Consider the following 15,498-nt stretch of genomic DNA (forward strand, 5'->3'; position numbering starts at 1 on the left):
TCTCACTTTGTCAAACCGGTATTGCAACAACAGTAGCCGAAGTATCTCAAAAAGCCTCGACAACACAGATGAACTGATTTCATCTGACAGTTAATAGAGTTTTCACTCAGGTGAAGAGATTTGTGATTACATAATTATTGCCAACTGCGTCCCATCAAAGTGCCTGATATGGTTCCTCTGTGTTTAGAAGGAAGAATGGTTCTCATGGGGGAATGGGTCTTGATGGGGAAACTGGCCTCAACGCAACACCGGCTTTTTGTCACAGTAACAACCAGCTTATAAAGCCTTCCCACCGGCTTTTAGTCTGGATTTACCGCGACTGAATGCTGCTTTTACCATGACTATGAAAGCGACTGAAACCACGTCAACATTCACTTCTGTACCAACAAGGCTGGTGTGTGTTAGCAGGATCTACTGCGTTGCTGCCCATGGTAACAAGCAACACTGTCTAACAAAACCGAATGAAAAAAGTTTCGGCTATTTTAGGCAGTACCGTTGACTTACTTGTCGAGGAGAAAGCTGGCAACTTCACCATCCCTTTTAAAATCTTTCTCCTTCTTGAGTTCCTTCCACTATAAGAAGGCTAGCTATTGTATTTAATTTTTATTCTAATATATTTACTATGAGTTTGTTTTATATTTTCTTAATTAATTTAATTTACTTTGATCTGTTTCTTGGTGCTGCAGAATTGAATGGAAAAAAACATAAAAAAACTAACAAAAATTAAACTAAACAAAAAGCCCTCATGTTGAAACTAAACATGTAAGTGGTTATTTACTGCCAAAGGAAAAATGATACTTTTAAAGAAAAGAGGCATGCTGAAGACATGTTTTTAAAGAAGAAAAAAAAAAAATGTGGAGCCAACCTGTGGAAACAAATAATTTCAGCACTTTTGACGTTTTCAGGCTCAATGAAAGCGATGAGAAACAGGGAGCTCTCCAACCCACCACCAACCAACAAAAGCTTCTTAATCCTGGTTGCATTCAGTGTTGCATTTGTTCATTACTTAGTTGCTATTGCAGTTTATTGCTTTGTTTCTATTTTCACCACTTGGACCTTCTTAAAATATACAGTCAGGTTCAACACTTGACACATTGAGGTGTCAGTGCTGTGCGGATTCATGTCTGCAACTTGTCAAATGCGTGTGAGAAGTAATTGTAGTCTAACCACATTAATTAAACCCCAAACATTTAATGTTTCAACGGGTTGGCACAGAAAGGCTCAACATAAAAGGAAACCTCATTAAGAACTTGTTTATAGCTGCGTGGCGCATTGCTACACAGCTGTACAACTGCTCACACATCAGCAACAGCAGCGTGCAACTTCAGATGCATGGCTGCATCTGTCTCTACAAACAGATACATGCATGTATGGTTATGCAAAATGTGCAAAAAAATGCACAAGACATGTATATTTTGTTCATATTTATCTGTACTCAAACAATGTTTGATGCACATAAAATGAAGTTTTCTGTCATGGTAATTCAGATATTTGCTGGCTGCACTAAACACCTTGAAGAATGAGCCGTTGTCTGCAGACATAGCTATTCGACCGTGGCCGATGGGTTCTCAGATTCTCTAATGTGCAACAGCATACTCCTCCCTCTCTCTTTCTCTTTGTTGCCCCATATTATCCTCTGCTGTGTTACATTAACACCGCAGTTTTAAGTACAGAAATATGTAGAGCTCGGCCATGGGTGCAACCAGAAAAAAGAATGCATGGACACACCCTTGGATGAGGTCATCTGCCAGACCCTTTCCAGTGCTATGGAGCACAGTGATGTGGCCAAAACACATCACTTCCTGCAACATCTCTCAGCACTATCAGTTATTGTTCCATCTGACAGGAAGTCGTGGATGCTGCGTGTTGGTTAACTCTATTATGTTGACACTTTCACATTCACTCTCTGTCTGCAGTGGTGAGCTCTTCATGATGAATGTTAATCACCTCAGAAACCTTTCTCAGCTCCATGGCAGCAGCAGTAGGAGGTGGGAGGGGTGGGGATCATAATCTGGATAAATAGTTTCTGGATTGAGTGCCATTCAGATCATTAGCAAGAGATTTGGGTTGCAGATGGGGAAGAAATTGCATCCTCAGTAAGTTTTCTCTGTTATTTGCATAGAGGCTTATCGACTAAATGTTGTCAGGGTGCAACTCGGCTGTAATTAAGCTCACAGTGTGTTAGCTGCAGAAGCCCTCTCTCGCTCTTTGTTTTCACTTGTCTTTGCAATATGCTGCTCTGATCCTGCCAATAAAAGTGTAACCCCACATTGAAATGAGTCCATGACTCAGTCTGAGCTTTCATAATGTCCCATTGTTTTGTTTCACAATTTACCAACCACTGAGTTTTAGTGCTACAACCCTGACAAAAATGATTAAATCACCACCAGTGGTGGAAGTTTAATATTTTTTTTTAGCCTTTTTTTTATTTAGTAAAAAACACAGATCTGACAGAGTGCTAATTTATTTAGGAGATGAACACTCTGGCTTTGTCCAATGAACCAAAATAAATATCTACAATTGTTTTGTTGTGTTTTATATCCAGTGGAGGAAACAATGGAATCATAAACCAAAAACAAAACATTCTTTTTAATTAATGAAGACATGGATTTCGGTAATGAAACAACCATTTTTATCAGTCATCTTGTTCAGCATTTGACAGATCACTTTTGCAGGATAGAAATTTGTCAATGGACCATTTTTAATTTTTTTTAATCTCCAATTCCAAAAGAAACATAAATATAAAACTTAACTGAGATTTTGCTTGTGGATGTTGAGGAGAGCTACAAGTACCTTGGCATGCTACAAGCAAACGGCAACTGCGAAGAAGCCACAAGGAAAGCTTCCACAGCCACATATCTGCATGTCCTCAAAAGTAAGCTCAGTGGCAAGAACAAGATCCGGGCAATTAACAGCAATGCCCTGCCAGTGATCAGATACCCTAGCGAGGAAGTTCAGACCTCAGATGTTAAAACATGGAAGCTGTTCACCATGCATGTAGGGTCCCACCTCAAATCCAGTGTCCAGAAACTATACACTCAGCACAAAGAAGGAGGACGAGGTCTAGTTAGCATCAGGGCCACTATCTAAGATGAAACATCCAAGCTCCATGAATACATCAGGAAGATGTCCCCAATGGATGAAGCACTCACTAAATACCTCAGGCAATGGAACCTGGAGGAGAGTGAAGTGGAGCAACCATCATAGGAGGACAAGCCCCTGCATGGGCACAGATATTGGAAGTGGCAGTTATGAACAAGTCCTACCAATGTCTAAAGAGGGCTGAACTGAAGGACAGCACAGAGGTGCTAATCTTGGCAGCACAGGAGCAAGCCTTGAGTACTAGGGCAATCGTGGCCCAGATCTACCACACCAGGCAGGACCCCAGGTGCAGGCTGTGCGAAGAGGCCCCTGCAACAATCCAGCACCTCACAGCACGGTGCAAGATACTGGCAGGTAAAGAATACATAGAACACCATAACCAAGGAGCCGGCATAGTGTACAGAAACATCTGTGCAGGATATGGACTGGAAACCCCTAGATCACAATGGGAGACACCTCCCATGGTGGTGGAGAATGAGAGGTTGAAGATCCTGTGGGACTTCCTGATACAGACCAACAAAATGATGGTGGCCAACCAACTGGACATTGTGATCATAGATAAGCAGCAAAAGAAAGCCGTATTGATCAATGTAACATCCCTAACGATGGAAATATCAGGAAAAAAGGAACACGAAAAGCTGGAGAAATACCAAGGACTCAAGGAAGGACTGGAGAAAGCCTGGAAGGTGAAGGCAACAGTAATACCAGTGGTCATACCATACCAGGTGGTGTCTGTTTCATAGTGAACAACAAGTTGTGCTCAGATGTGGGAATTATTTCTACGGGCTGTACTACTGACCTGGATCACGTCATAATCAGATGCCGGCCTTATTATCTTTTGCGTGAGTTCACATTGGTTGTCATTACAGTGGTGTATGTTCCGCCGCACGCTGATACCAACGAGGCCATGGAAGATCTGTTTGAAGTTATTGACAGGGCAGAGACTTCATGGCCGAAGGCTGTGTTTATTGTAGCTGGGGATTTTAACAACCTAAGGAAAGTCCTGCCAAGATACCACCAACACATCAGCTGTTCTACGCGTGGCAAGAACACATTCGATCATGTTTACACCCTTTACGCAAACACCTATAAGGCCCTCCCTCGATCTCCTTTTGGGAAATCTGATCTCACACCTCAGTTCTGCTGCTGCCTTCCTATAGATAGATATTGAAGTGTCATGGACCAGTGGCGCGGACCATTCAACAGTGGTCCGTCCAATCGAGTTGCAGCATTCAAGCCCGCACCACCAGGCTCAGGGACAGCTTCATACCGCAGGCCATAAGACTTCTAAAATGCTGTCAGCAGCAATGCCATCTTTAAGTAACAGCATCTTCTAATTGCTTAATATATATAATTGTAATTGTTGTGCAGTGACAATAAATTCATTCGTTAGTTCGTTCGTTCGTTCGTTCGTTCGTTCATTCATTCATTCATTCATTCATTCATTGGAGAACTGGGGGTTCATGTCCCCAACACTGGAGAAGAGGCTCCAACAGATACCTGAAGAAACAGACATCTCCACCCAGAAGAGATCAGTCCTAGGAACAGCTAAGACACCGCGTAGGCCCCTCAAGCTCCCAGAGGACCTGAGCTTAAGATGTACAGATATCCAGCCTACCCAGGGGAGATGGGAGGGTGGGTGAGGGAAGAGTAAAAAAAAAAATAATAAAATAAAAAAAATATATATACATAGATATATATTACAAAAAATCCCTATTATAGGAATGAACTTTTTTCTTTTAAAATTTTATTCATTTATTTTTACAAAATATAAAGGCGGAATAAACATTGATCAAGTGCGGTGACTCCATAATTCTACTACATTATTTCTTTCAGAATAGTGTTTTAGCTGTGACAACATACTGTACTAGGAAGTGTAAATAATATGTTTTTCTACCTCATTTTCTGGTTACACCCCAAATCTCTGTCCTATTTCAACAGGAAGCAACATATTAATGAATAAAGATGCTCTAATGAGGCCAATACGCTCTGATCCATCTGTGTTTTTGAGCTGTTATTCTCCAGCATCCTCAGCTGTGCGGCCTGATTACAGAGCCGAGGTGAAAAAGCCTTGGTAACATAGATTAATACAGGAGAATAAAAGATAATGACCCATATTATTTGTGCATTTGATGCTGCCTTTATGAATTGGTGATTCACTCAAAAATAAAGCATTTCTGTCCTCTTGACACAGTTCCTGTGCCTGAAGAATATCAGGACCTTCCTAGCGGCATGCAGCGAGGTATTCGGGATGAAGAAAAGTGACCTGTTTGACGCCTTTGACCTTTTTGATGTCAGGAACTTTGTAAAGGTAAGAACTTTGGTTTCTGGTAGCGTTAACCTGCATGTACCTTTTCTTTCTTTGCTGTTCTGAGTTTGACAGATGTTGTTTTTATGTCCCCTCTTGTTTTTGAAGAGAGGTAAGAGAAAGACTCAAAATTATTTATGAGTGCTTACTCTGTGACTTGGATTTGAAGTTATAATAAAATCCTGCACCTGTGCTTCTTATCAGAAGATTTATGAATATAAGGCTGATTTTTTAGATAATGTGGGGTTCTCTGTATTCTTAGAACACCTTCAGTAATTTCTGGGTTGTATTTGCTGGATAATGAATCAATGTGTAACACATTTTTATCACAATGTTCTTCACAAATCTGAACTCTTCAGCTAAATGCTGAAAATCAACAGCATGACTCAGTAATCAAATCTATTTCTCCTGTTAAAGTGAAAATGGCTCAGCATGCAGACTCTACAAAGGCTTAAAAGTATGGCCCCAGGTTCATTACTTTTATTCAGGCTGTTAGTCTTTGCTTTGCAGGACTGTGAAAGTGTCTGGAGCTCTCTGACAAGACCGCCGCTGCTCCTCAAGAACTTCCCAGGAGGTTTAATTAGAAATTGCAGCCTTGAGCAGTGAGAAAGAGCTGCAGGCTACCGACGTATTTATGCCTTAAAATGTGCGGAGGTGCTTCAGAGAAAGACAAACTTTGATTTGGTGACTTCACCCTGGAAAATCCATTTGTGTCAGCATTTTTGTGGCCATTATTAGAATGTGATTATGAAAGCGAACCCTGCCCAACACAAGACATCATTTATGCCTCTTGTTCTTTCTTGTGTGGGGATTTTGCTTTGCACTAATAAGCCTGTCCATAATAAGCATTCCAGCATTCTTAGCAGGCACAATTTTGACCAACCAATAATCCCAGGGGATGTTATGTTGAAGTATGAATTAAATAAATAACTATATATGTTATGTAAAAGCGTAAAATTATTGTATATATATTGAGGTCCAGATGGTACCAAACTGTGCTAACATTGCTGAACTGTCTGATAAAGGGATGTAGAAAATAAGAGAGGTTTTTAATACAGAGTTGGTCTTAGCAGAAGTACTGTTCACATATTGTTTTATCATTTAATAGAAGTTTAGAGATACAGCAGCATCATTCCAAAGGGATATTCATATTGATTGATATATATTCTTTTTTCTTTAATGCAAGCCAGAAACTTTTTACATTTGTGCTATGTGCCATCACATTCGTTTTTTCCCTGCACCATATATACTGATATTTATCATCATCTATACAACAAATCTAACATGTGTTTTCTTTAATATAACTCCAGAAGTATTCACATAGATCTTGTGGTTGCAGAATAGGCCTGAAAGATTTTTGGGAAAAAAAAATTTTGAATTATGATTTTTTCTGACAAAAGTTGATTCACAATTCAATTTTTTAATTTTCAGCTTCTGTTCAATGTTCAAAGATAAATACATTTATTATATGAGGTGGAGGATTGCCACATGAGATGACGTCCATATGTGAACAAGGATGTAATGAACAGCTTCACTTACTAACTGTGAGATGTAACTTGAAGGTTATGTTTTCTCTAGAAGAGGTTTATACTTTGTCCTTGTAATAAAAACTAAACAGTCTGATGTTATTTATCTTATTTACACCATAGCATGTCATTTCTCTCTACATAGTCTATATTGCACATGGTGGAGGAGTTTCAGCCCAGTGCGTGTACACTCCAACCTGTAGACAGAAAACTCGTGTCAGAAAATGTTGCTTCAGCCACCTGAAAATCAGAAAAAAATATGTATTTTTAAACTCTCCCTGGGAGGTGAAGATGGAAACACTGGTGTTATTCTCAGAACTTCATGTCCATCACGGAGTCTGTTGAATAAGCTGAATCTACTGTTATTGTAGTAATTTATGAGTCATATTATGGCTTAAATGTGGGTCCAATATTCTTAACATCAACATGTTATCTGAGGTCTAAACTTTAATATTTAAAGTGAATAAACTCAGTAAAATAGTCTGCGTTTTTTTGTCATAGATGTTTCTATTATTAAAATTTAGTTCTCAATGAGGTTTGAAAATATGAAGTGGCTTCACAGCTGAGCATACCTAGGATTTAAAAATGTTTAAATGACTGTCACACAAGAAAGACGACAGGAATTATGGCTGAACTAAGTGGATTTGTAAAGCCGTCAAAAATTAATCGAGCTCTTTGCGATTTGTTATTTGCAATGTTTTAAATTTTGATCTCAATTTAAAATTGATTAATCATTCAGCCCTATTGCAGAGTTATACTTATTACATTATGAGTATTCAATTTTTGAGCAAAGGGCTTAAAAATAGACACAGGACTCAAAGGGTTAAGTCAGTAGTGTCCAAAGTCAGTCCTCAAGGGCTGCTGTCCTGCAGGTTTTGGATGTTAAGATGCCATTTGATTTGAATCACGTGTGTTGGATCGGGGAGACATCTAAAACCTGCAGGATTGCAGCTCTCGATAACTGGAGTTGGACACACTTGGGTCAAGTAACTGATATCAAGGAGGGTTGCTAAATATATTAATTATTTTTAATTTACCTCATGGAGATTCGTAAATGTATTATTGTTATGATATATCGATAATATATCAAAATGCACAATATTAATATTGCACAGGCATTTACACAGTCTCCACAGCGCTGCACTCTGTGCTCACACATCTGGACAATACCAATACATACGCACGGATGCTGTTTGTTGACTTCAGCTCAGCATTCAACACTGTCAGACCCTCCAGGTTAATCACTAAACTTGGAGACTTGGGCATCACCACCCCCCTTTGCTTCTGGATAAAGGACTTTCTGACCAACAGACCTCAGCATGTTAGGTCAGGCAACACCTGCTCCTCCACCATCACACTCAACACAGGCGTACCGCAGGGCTGTGTGCTGAGCCCATTCCTGTATTCTCTCTTCACCCACGACTGCAGGCCTGTACATGGATCCAACTCCATCATCAAGTTTGCTGACGACACCACGGTGATCGGCCTCATCAGCAACAACGATGAGTCGGCCTACAGGGAGGAGGTTCAGCACCTGGCCACGTGGTGCGCAGACAATCACCTGCTCCTTAACACAAAGAAAACCAAGGAGCTCATCGTGGACTTCAGGAGGGAGAGAGGAGGCACACATGACCCCATCCACATCGACGGGATGGCAGTTGAACGTGTCTCCAGCTTCAAGTTCCTGGGGATCCACATCTCGGAGAACCTGAATTGGACCACCAACACCTCCAGCCTTGCGAAGAAGGCTCACCAGCGCCTCTTCTTCCTGAGGACGCTGAAGAAACACCACCTGTCTTCAGCCATCCTGGTGAACTTTTACCGCTGTGCGATTGAGAGCATCCTGACCAGCTGTGTCACGGTCTGGTATGGGAACTGCTCTGTCGCAGATCGCAAGGTGCTGCAGCGGGTGGTGAAAACTGCCCAACGCATCACAGGATCTCCACTTCCAGCCCTCGAGGAAGTCCAGAGGAAACGCTGTCTGCGTCGAGCTCGCAGCATCCTCAAAGACTCATCCCACCCTGCACATGGACTGTTTGCACTCCTGCCGTCTGGCAGGCGCTTCAGAAGCCTCAGGACAAAGACCAGCAGGCTGAGGAACAGCTTCTTCCCCAGAGCTGTCTCGTTGCTGAACTCTGCCCCCCACTGACTGACCCCATACCACACTACGTCCCATCACACACCCCCCGACCTGACCGAGTACTATGTACTGAACATTCCACTAGCCTTTCCACTTCACTGTTTATTTAGTTAGACTCCTGTTCATTACTTTGCACTATTTCAATGTCCACTGCACTAGTGACTAAGTTACATAAAGACTTGTAAATACTGATGTACATTAATACACATATCCATCTGTATATTATGCTCATAGTACTTAAATCATCATACTGTGATAATCACTTTTTTTGCTTTTGTACATTGCACATTTGTACATACTGTACAGTCATTTGCACATACTGTATATAATATATATCTTGCACTTGTTGCTTATTGCACTTCTGGTTAGATGCCAAACTGTGTTTCGTTGCATTGTACTTGTACATGTGTAATGACAATAAAGTTGAATCTAATCTAATCTAAAAAAAACATTCATAAATAACTCAGGTTAGCTTACAGCACTCCTTAATACACCTGAGATAACACCATATTTTAAAGCAAGGCTCCTCAATCCTGGTCCTCGAGCACTGCAGTGCTGCAGGTTTTAGAAGTTTTTCTGCTGCAACACAACTCATTCAAACCAATGGCCAATTAGCAGACTTGTCTAGAGCTTGATGTCAAGCTCGTCACAAGTCTGAGTCTGAATCAGATGTGCTACAGCAGGGAAACTTCTAAAACCTGCAGGATACAAGCCCTCAAGGGCCAGGATTGGAGATTCCTGTATCAAAGCATTTGCTTATATATCCCAAATCATTTTGATGTAGCAGAGTTCAAAGGATGATTTTTTCTTTGTATCTTCCATTAAATACGTGACACCTTGGAAGGGAAACTTGGCTATTAGAGCTACTAAAAAAAGCTACAGCCTACATATGGTTTTATTTAACACGCTTGAATGCTATTAGAATGGAGAAGATCAAATCTTCTTAGTGGCCTCTAAAACAGCTGCATGGTTGTCATAAATGGAAGTTGCGTCTTTGCTTGTGAACTTCCCTTTTCACGGCAAACCCGCAGGTCAGGTGGCAACACTCTTCCAGAGAAAGGCTTATGAAAGACTGACAGCTTGTGTAATTCAGGCCTGTAAAACTGTTGCGTGTTTGTCCGCAGTTCAACGTTCATTGAGAAACTTTTCTTTCTTAAGCCAGAACTTTGACCAGTTGAAACCATTTCTCAGTTTGATCTGATCGTCTCGGCTCATCGTTCAGGACAAAATGAGTGAAACCATCTGATCCTCTGTGGGGTTTGAATCTCACACTGTAATTGAAACTGGAAGATGGCTAACTGGCTTGTATCCAGTGAAAAATGTTTTTCTTATTCGTGTGACTCACAAAAGGATGCCAGTGAATTATTAGTAATGCATTTTTAACAGATCTTATGGAAAGAGATATAATCCTAGAAGCAGTAGAGAAGGAAAATGAGAAAGGCTTTAGATTCACATTTTTATCTCTGCTGGTGCACTCTGCTGAATTAAGCAGCTGAGAGAATTAACGCATCTTTTCATTAAGTCATTTATAATTAAAACACTTTTGTCCGCTGGCAAGTTTCTCTCTTTGAGCCAGGACATATCTTCACTGAATGACTTGGTGCATATGCAAATATGAATCTTTATCCTTGCTCTGGGAAGCACAGAGGACAAACAGAAAAGTTAGAGTGAAGAGCAGATTCCCTCATTTTGAGGATTTTGCATCCATACTCTTTTTTTTTAAGATTTGAATTTAAACCCCTACGCGCTGATTTATTGCTGAGAAGATCAATGCTTCTTTCATGTCCTGAAGCAAATACAGTATGCTTGCATGAGTAACAGCCTCATAGCTTAGAGTGGAACAACAGCTAGAGGTTTAAAAAGCGCAGGTTATCTGCAGGGCTTTAGTAGCTGCACTGTTTCTATTTGAAGTTCTTAAACATAATTTGATAAAGCAGATGCCTGCAGGTTAATTTAGTAAACTTTTGACCTTTTTTTTGTAACCTTTTAAACCATAGTATCAGCTTTCCATCCTTTAAAAGTGTGAAAAGGGTTTCCTCTACCTTGCTAGTACAGGGTTGCACCCCTTTTACATTCAGAACATTAACTATGTTTACCTGGAAATATATTTTTTCTGTTCAAATTAAATCAATCTGGTCAGAGATTCAAGATGACATTGTAGGTAAAGTTAGACATGCTAGATGAAGAGCATGGTGTACCGTCAGAAGATGCTACACTGTGGTCATAAAGTGATGGACATGGTCAGCAGCAGAACTCGGGTAGGCTGTGGTGTTTAAACCATGACACATTGGTACTAAGGGGCCCAAAGTGGGTCATGAAAATAACCCCCACAACATTAAATCACCAGCAGCCTGAACCGTTGATACATGACAGGATGGAGCCATGTTTTTTCCACCATATTCTGACCTAATATAATAACCAATTACAGCATTTTATTTCTGTTTCAATACATTTTTAGCTTTGTAGAATATAGAGAAGAAAACTTTTCCTCTAACTGAAAAAATGCAAAAAAAAAAAAAAAAAACAACAACAAAAAAACAAACAAACAAAACAAAACAAACTAATGGTTTTTTCTTTAAAAATTTCCCCAGGTTTTGAGTATAAAATTAAATTACTACTCAATGCTGAGTTTATTAGCTATTCCTGCCACTAAATGGATGGAAATCAATACTTGAGAAACTGTTTTAGAGTCCAATTTCTCAGTCCAATTAGGATTTCCTTTTCTCTGACCAGGTCTGTGTTACATGACCTTGCCCTCATTTCCCTCCACTGACTTGACTTGGCTGTAGTAAGGCACTTTGATGACCCCCCCTTTGAATTCCACTTTGCACAGAGTGAATCTAACATACTGAAAACAGACTGCGAGCTGGAGGGTAATCCTCGCTCGGCTGGCTCTGTAGAGGCTAATGGAGTGAAGAGAGAAGGGAATGGGCAAAGCTGCCATTCATCGTCAGTCCCACTGCAATTTGCTTTTTTTTCTCCCCCTTTGTTTTAAAAATAGCTGCCGGACTGCTCATGAATTAAACATCGGCTGTGTCTGTTTATTTTAGAGTTCGTTTGATAGTCTTGATAGTCTTTTTGAGAAAAAGGTTCTGGAAATCTCTTGGTTTCTAAATCTTAAGGTTCTTAAAACCTGCGAAGGAGCATCAAAGAAAGCGTCATTATTAAACATAACCAGACTCAAAAATAGAGCCTGTGTTAGAAGTCATGATATTACAAATGCTTCTGACTAACAGCTGTGGATTGTTGATTATTCAAACAGCATCTACTCAACATCGCAGCAGTAAGAAAACAGAGACGAATGCAGCAGGTCTGTATGCGCAACTATCTACGCAAAGCAACAACATCTGGTTTGCACATCTGTCTAGTAGACATGTGAGGGTTTGTAGGCTCTTTAGGGAAAAGGGAAACTTGGCTGTACAGGGTATATACGCACACACACTTATACACACCTGGCAGAGAGAGAGGAAGTGCATCAGAGCATCAGGGTTGTGGTTTTTAAGTATTTAGAGACAACCAAGCGCCATAATATCCAGCTGATAGCTTTTCTATCAATTAAAGCTAATACATCAAACTTATCCTCTCATAGATCTCGTATAAGAACGCATCATTTACTTTCAGACTTCTGTAGAGACAATGTTCAAACCCATACACCCTGAAGTTGTAGTTGTAGTTGTCAGTAAGCTCCAAGTACCCTCTTGTGATGAAACAAAAGCCTCGAGTATCCTTGGTTGTGACTTGTACTAAAATAAATGCTGCCATGGAAACTCCTGACAGGGCATGAATACATTTCTAACGTCTATTATACTGCTAATTTTAGCTGGATTCAAAATAGAAGCAAAGTGCTGACATGAACTGTCCAGACTCACAGTCCCATGATGGACAGTTTTCTCAGCGTTTGGAAAAAATGAGTCAGCGTTGGTTGTTCATGTCAAATTTTACAGCTCAAGCAAAAAAGATGTGACAGTCAGCTTAAGAGGCTCCTCTTGGTGGATTTTGTTACCATTTGGATCAAGTCAGGCTGTCCTGTAGTTTCTCTTTATACTATGATAACAAATATTATTTGTTTACCCTCCCTGGGATGAACTCGAGAAATGAACTGGTGGCTATATTTGGTACAATTTATCTTTTCTACTCTGAGATGAATGTTTTTTGTGTGTGGTCCCTGGCAAATAAAAATAAATGAATGAATGAATGGAGGTGTAACAATACATCATTCAACACTGATCTATTGATACACCAGTACATCGATACATCGATACAATGATGGAATTATTATTTTTTAGATGTTCTGTAGAAAGAACATTGAGATCTTTGCTTTTAAAACAAAAATATCATAATTTATTGTGGAAAATGCCAATATCCAAAGGTGTGATGTGTAACTATGATAAGGCAGGGCAAGTTTATTTATATAGCACATTTCATACACAGGACAGTTCAAAGTGCTTTACATAAGACATTAAATGCTTTACAGCAGTGTCCAGAAGAAGCATTAAAATTACATTTAAAACTAACTTTAAAAAGAAATAAAAGAAATTAAAGAGAAAACGCAATAAGAGAATAAGACAGAATGCATGAAATAAAAGTTACAATGGGAGAGATTAACAGTTTTAATAAAAAGGCAGCAGCAACTAGAAAAGTTTTACCCTTATTTAAACCAGAGTTTCATCAGAACTGCAGTTTTCTGGGAGTTTGTTCCACATGTGAGGAGCATAAAAGCTGAACGCTGCCTCTCCATGTTTAGTTCTGACTCTGGGAACAGAAAGTAGACCTGACCTTGTGTAAAGATCTGAGGACTTGAGTTATATGATCCACTTTCTTGGTCTTAGTGAGGACTTGACTAGCAACAAGTTTTGCTTTCGGGATGCTGTATCATGTAACAGCTCAGTTTAGCTTTATGCACTGCGTCACACGCTAGCAACTAGATATCAACACACTGGCCATTATGAACTTTTACTGGCTGAAAAGAGCTCAGAGTAGAGGTAGGAAGCAAGATGGATGCAGAATAAACCATTGTTAGGAGGTGAAAAACTTAAAAAATCTGATTAAAAAAGTTCCACAGGGCTTCTTTAACATGTACAAATATAAATGTTTTCTTTCAGTTTTCTTTTACATAAAAAGATTACTTTTTAATTTAAATGTCTGATTCAGCTCAGGAATATAATTAGATTTTTATATTTTAGGTCTTTTTTCTTATTTGATATGAATGAAAGTAATTGCGTTAAAATCAGAGTGTTATATTATCTCATATCAATCTATAATTCCTGAATTGAATCAAAATGTTAAATTGTTATTCACTGGATTGATAAAATATACAGTGATCAAACTTGTGATTTATATAATAATCTTTATATACCTATTATATACACCTCTAAAGCCAGTATTAATGTTTTATAATTGTTTTGCTAATAACTGATTTTCCAAACTACATGAGTTCATATCGTAGAAAAAAATGTAATTGAGGATATTATTAGACTGGTCATAAAATAGTCCAGTTCCTTGGTAAGTAGGTAACCTGTCATCTGTACAGTGCCATTCTTAAGACAATGCAAATTTTCTGTGGTTTAGCAGCTTCCTTTAACTGGTGCGTGAAATGCCACCTGTGTGTGCTCAACTGTATAGAATGTAAATAAAATGCAAATAAGAGATTAACACTGCATATTGCATTTGCAGCTGTTTCAGTCATCTGCAACAGAATCACCAGATGTTTTTTTTGTAGAGGCAGCAGTTAATTCAGAGCAGGGTTTGTGCAACATTTTGCCACTTAAAGTTTTGTTTTGTCTTTTTATGGAAGCTTTAGATATTCAAATATGACTCCATCACTGGATCTCTAGCATTTTTAGGTGGATTGTATATGTTGATGATGCATGTGTTTTTTGGGGTTTCTGGCTAAAGTGTGGAAAAATGACACACTAGGGAGAGCAGAAATGGAAGGGAAGAGGGAGACAGACAGTGAGGGGTTATTGATTGGTGTCTTCTTCCTGAGTTGACTGTGATAAATTTAACTGTGGAAATCCACTAAAGGCTGATGCATCTCCTGACCAGCCCCCCATCATTACTCCCTCTCTATCTCTTTCCTTTGTCCTTCAGCTGTGCTCTCCGCAGCAGATCTGTTTGGTCAGATATCATATGTCTTCTATGGACTAATGGGTGAAGGCTGAACTGCAGAGCAGAGGTCTAAAATGACTTTGGAGGCACAGTTTAGCAGCATTTTGTTTAAGAATTAAATGTGATCGCCCAAAGCACTGCAGTCAAGAAGTGGATTACCAGATGATCCTCTCCAGCATGGTGTAGGAGGCTTTACATTTTAACTTTTGTAGGTGTCAGTCGCTTAAACCTTCAATTAAACCATCAGCCTTGCGGGAGCGTGACTCTGCCTACAACTTTCTTAATTAGTCTAGCTTTTAAAAGGATCGAAGGGC

At 39.5% G+C, this 15,498-nt stretch overlaps 1 protein-coding gene across 2 annotated transcripts in view; it reads left to right on the top strand.

Moving 5' to 3' along the window:
• LOC121628876 (guanine nucleotide exchange factor VAV3) overlaps positions 1 to 15,498 on the top strand; it is a 106,257-nt gene that overhangs the window by 15,645 nt on the left and 75,114 nt on the right. For both annotated transcript variants that reach the window (XM_041968253.1, XM_041968254.1), the window contains exon 2: positions 5,297 to 5,413. In XM_041968253.1, the coding sequence (XP_041824187.1) occupies positions 5,297 to 5,413 (117 nt within the window). The remainder of the gene's footprint in view (positions 1 to 5,296; positions 5,414 to 15,498) is intronic.

Source organism: Melanotaenia boesemani, chromosome 18 (assembly GCF_017639745.1).
Source record: "Melanotaenia boesemani isolate fMelBoe1 chromosome 18, fMelBoe1.pri, whole genome shotgun sequence".
Lineage (NCBI taxonomy): Eukaryota > Metazoa > Chordata > Actinopteri > Atheriniformes > Melanotaeniidae > Melanotaenia > Melanotaenia boesemani.